A 4,549-nucleotide genomic window follows, 5' to 3' on the forward strand; every position below is an offset into this window, starting at 1 on the left:
CTTCCCTCCAGCGTGTCGACCACACCGCTCAGCTTGGTGTTATCAGCAAACTTGCTGAGGGTGCACTCGATCCCGCTGTCCATGTTGCCGACAAAGACGTTAAACAGCGCTGGTCCCAATACCGACCCCTGAGGAACGCCACTCATCACTGGTCTCCACTTGGACATTGAGCTGTTGACCACAAGTCTTTGAGTGCAACCATCCAGTCAATTCCTTATCCACCGAGTGATCCATCCATGAAATCCATGTCTCTCCAAGTTAGAGAGAAGGATGTCATGGGGGACAGTGTCAAATGCTTTGCACAAGTCCAGGTAGATGACATCAGTTGCTCTTCCCTTATCCACCAATGCTGTAACCCCATTGTAGAAGGCCACCAAATTTGTCAGGCACGATTTGCCCTTAGTGAAGCCATGTTGGCTGTCACCAATCAGCTCCTTATTTTCCATATGCCTTAGCATAGTTTCCAGGAGGATCTGCTCCATGATCTTGCTGGGCACAGAGCTGAGACTGACTGGCCTGTAGTTCCCCGGGTCTTCCTGTTTCCCCTTTTTAAAAATGGGGGTTATGTTTGGACACCGTTTGGGAAAATACTTGTTGGCCCAAGACAAAGCTGTGTCATAGATAATGTTAACATTTTAACAATATATAGAAGCAAAGGTCAGTGTTCAGAGCTGTGCCTTGTTCAGTTTACTAATACAGATGTAGTCTGGCACCATCCAGTGTTTGTCTGTGTTTGCACAGTCTGTGAAATGGCTGGCTCCCAACTGACTAACACTCCCCCAAACAATGCCTGACTGTGGTTCTGGGTGAATATGAACCCAAGACCTTTCCCAATAGGTTGGTTGAACACAGCCATAGTTCTTGTGCATGAAATAAGATAGCTTAGCAGTAAAGATGCAAAACAAGAGCAGGTCCTCACCCAGTTTATTCACTACTGTAAACATAGACTAGAACAAGACAGAGGTCCTTACTACCTTATTTGAGGAAGGACTTGTTTGTAGGATACAGTAAACATTAAGTTAGTCCTTAGTGTCTCCATACAAGGGCAATAATATACATATAATGTCTCCAGTCCACATATAATGTCTCCAGTCCATTGAGGAATTTAATCCTATGATGAAAATCCAATAAGTAGTGCCACATCACATAAATTCCAATGGAACAATGGTATTTGTTTTTTGTCTTACTCAAATTTTGAATGAAATCTGATGTCTTTCTCTGATTCTATGCTGTAAATCCTGATGGTTGGTTTTTTTCTCCCTACCCTCCCTGTCCTAGGGTTTTGTTGTCGCTCTTCTATATTGCTTCTCAAATGCAGAGGTGAGTAGCAAGTACATAAGATTATCAAAATCTTTTAAACTCAAGGGCCTCTTTTGTTTTTCTTTTTTTTTTTTTTTCCTATTTCCAGAACAGATCTGTGCTTTCATCTGTTCCTGAAAGCATGAAATACCCATATCTCTTTTTCCCCTGGTACCTTTGTTGTTGACTTTATTTGTATTCATACAGTTCTGACAGAAGGACACAAAATAAGCTTTGAAGCAATGACCCTTTACAAATGGTTGGTGACTTTCCTGTCAGGGGATTTTTTTTTCTGCTTTATGTCCGATAGCTATCATGATGATGTCTCAAAGGAAAGCTTGTAACACTTCTTACTTTCTTTAGGTTTATTTTCTCCTAGTGAGTTTCTTCCCTTTCCCTTTCCTTTTCCCTTTCCCTTTCCCTTTCCCTTTCCCTTTCCCTTTCCCTTCTCCAGGGCAGCCTGTGTGTTTTCAGTTGTTTTGTTCAAACGCTTTCATTCCTTTTTTTTTGTAACATTGTTAGAATTTGAATAAATTCCCTGTAGTACATTTTGGAGAGTGTGTAATTTTAAAAACTAACAGCTTCCCCCAGAAAGGAGGAGAGTTATCCGGATTTCCTTGTGTAAACACTGTATGGATTGCCAGAATACGCTTGCACTTTCCCAAAAGCCATGAAACAAGAGCCATGAGAAAATGTAAAAATGCATCTCATCTTCAGAAAAGTGTGTAGATTAGATGAGGAGAATGACCCACTAATGGTGCCTCAGTCTCCCCACTAGCTTACACTGAACACTTTCATAGAGATGGCTAAATGGAGGTGAAATTAATCCTACCCAAGGATGAATGATGCCTAAAATATGTTTGTTACTTAGGAAAACAATTTATAATGGCCATTCTAGTGCTGTTCTCAGAGAGTGGCTTCAGGACCAACTGTAAATACAGAATGCTCTACTTCCCACCTGCCTTCTGTCTGCATAGACTGCTTGCCAACAGCCTTTAAATAGCTTGCATATTGTATCTTGCAACACACAAATCTACTAGGTGTTGAAAAAGGGTCAGGCAGAGTGTGATCTCTGGCCTCAAGATTAAGTGCTATGGGTTGGCTTGCGTTCATGCTGCTTAGGGATAACTGTTTCTGGAGCAGATCGGCCACTCATTACAACTTGGCAGTGGATCCTTCCTGCATCTGTTATGGTTCCCTGCAACCATAAAAACTAATATTTTCTCTGTGTGTGTTCCTTCAGTTTTAAGTATCTGTAACAATGTGAGAGATTGTGCTGCTGCCAAGCAGGGTGGTATCTGAATGGGATGGAACAGGTATTGTATGTCCTGTTTTTTGGAATAAGGTACACAGGAGTGTTGAAGGGCCTTGAGCTTTCTGGGATAGTACTGGAGTACTGGCTTGGTGGAGGAAGCCCCCTTTTATTTACCAGAGTCTTGAAAGCTCCAGCGGGCATGTTCTGTCCATAATTGAAGCTGCACACAGGAGCTGGCGTGTCTGTGTGGTTAACAGAGAGAATAAAGGCAGAATAGGGGCCACCTTAATGATAAATATTGCCAGTGACTTTCAGGGAGCCCTGATATCCAAGATGTACTTCTTCATGTCACACCCTCCTTTCTGTACATCGCTGTAGAGCCCATACCTAGTAGCAGATTAGACAACAGAATTACTACATGAATTCCTAAGTTCAGAGTACTTAAATCACATTTGTCCATACATACATCCCCTGTAAGAATTAATAGTTTCACTTAACAGTTTATTTCTGCATTTAATTTGGAGTGGGTTTGTGCTAATGGTGCTACAACTATAACGCTGCAATAGATTTCCAGTACTAATGACAGCCACAGAAGATGACAGCTATGTGGTTAGAAGCATTTGACATATCTTCTTAATTTAGGATGGCATTTGTAAATTACTTTGCAGACATTCAGGAGAGCCACCCCCCTTGAAGGAGAACTAGATGGAGATGAAGCTGAATGTGAATGTAACAGGGCACAGGGAGCAATTAATCCACAGGAGCAGACTGCTCACGTGAACAGTGGCAAGGACTGGGTGTTTCCTGCACCTACTTGCTCTCCCTCTGCTACAGCTTTGACTGTGAGCTGCTTTATGTAGGGCAACAGAACCTAGTTTCCCACTGTCACCTCGCCCCGGTCCCCATAGTGTCAATAGCAGGCCGTTGACCTCCGGGGTTGTTCAACCTAGTTGTTAGTTGTATGTCAGATGGTAAAAAAAAACAGTTTTGCCTATGCTTTTGAGGATCTCCAAGACCTCTCTCAAATGTAATATGTATTCAAGTTGACTCAGTATCTTTCAGAGTCAGTAAGGAGTCTTTAAGAGGGATTTCAATCTGGATAAACTGAAAGCCTGGAGAAGGACCCTTATTGAACATAGCAGGTCACAGCAAGGAGGCACAGAAGATTCAGTATGAGGAAAAACAGAAATTATACAAAAAGGTAGAAACATTTATGAAGCAGACCTACAACAATAAGCGAAGAAACTGCAGTCAAAAACTTCCCTGTCATCCTCTGAATTTTGGAAATTAAGTCTGTTTATTTTCAAAAGTGAATAGGGACATAGTTTAAGTTCTAAAAATGTGTTAAGGCTTAATCCTGATTGATTTGGGTGCCTTTGTGCATCTGGGCTGAGTAGTCAGGCAGACATTTTGGCATATTTTACCTTCAATGTCCACTAATTCTTAATTTTCTGATTTTCTGTTTTTAAATTCCTTTTCTATAGGTTCAAAGTGAACTGAAGAAACAACTGTGCAAATGGCAGTATCAAGAATACCTGAACTTCACACACAAACACGGGGCTTTGTCCAGAGAAAACAGTCCAGTCAACTATGTCACTCAGTTATCACTGCTTGAAAAAATCAGTCCAAAAAGGAAAACATCTGTGTACCAGAATGGTGTAACTTCTGTCTGAGCTTTTCTAGCAGGATGAGTTGCTGTGACGTTGTAACATATTACCTAAGAAATGGCCCGATTGGATCCTTTATGGCTTTCCATAGTGTCAAGAGTCTTCTACGAATTTCTTGTGAGCTGCTTTTGTCACCTGGTACAGATCAGTCTCACAACCCTGGTTCTCTCTCTCCTTAAGCATATAAAATCCACTTGTTTTGTTATGAAAAGCCAGACCTTGAGCTAGTGTGAATCAACAGGTTAGCAGCCAAAAAAAAGGAACTACATTAATTCCTCCCAGGCCCAGCATGTTTGTCACGTCTTTGTTAGTGTTTCCCTAAATTTCC

The 4,549-nt window shown here is 41.5% G+C and overlaps 1 protein-coding gene across 1 annotated transcript in view; it reads left to right on the forward strand.

Moving 5' to 3' along the window:
* LOC103924723 (vasoactive intestinal polypeptide receptor-like) overlaps positions 1 to 4,307 on the forward strand; it is a 21,264-nt gene extending 16,957 nt beyond the window's left edge. The window contains exons 11-12 of the mRNA XM_009333295.1: positions 1,279 to 1,320; positions 4,039 to 4,307. Coding sequence (XP_009331570.1) covers positions 1,279 to 1,320; positions 4,039 to 4,227 — 231 coding nt within the window. The 3' untranslated portion in view covers positions 4,228 to 4,307. The remainder of the gene's footprint in view (positions 1 to 1,278; positions 1,321 to 4,038) is intronic.
* Positions 4,308 to 4,549: the final 242 nt, after the last annotated feature.

The sequence above is a fragment of the Pygoscelis adeliae genome, unplaced genomic scaffold (genome assembly GCF_000699105.1).
Source record: "Pygoscelis adeliae isolate BGI_AS28 unplaced genomic scaffold, ASM69910v1 Scaffold88, whole genome shotgun sequence".
NCBI classification, from domain to species: domain Eukaryota; kingdom Metazoa; phylum Chordata; class Aves; order Sphenisciformes; family Spheniscidae; genus Pygoscelis; species Pygoscelis adeliae.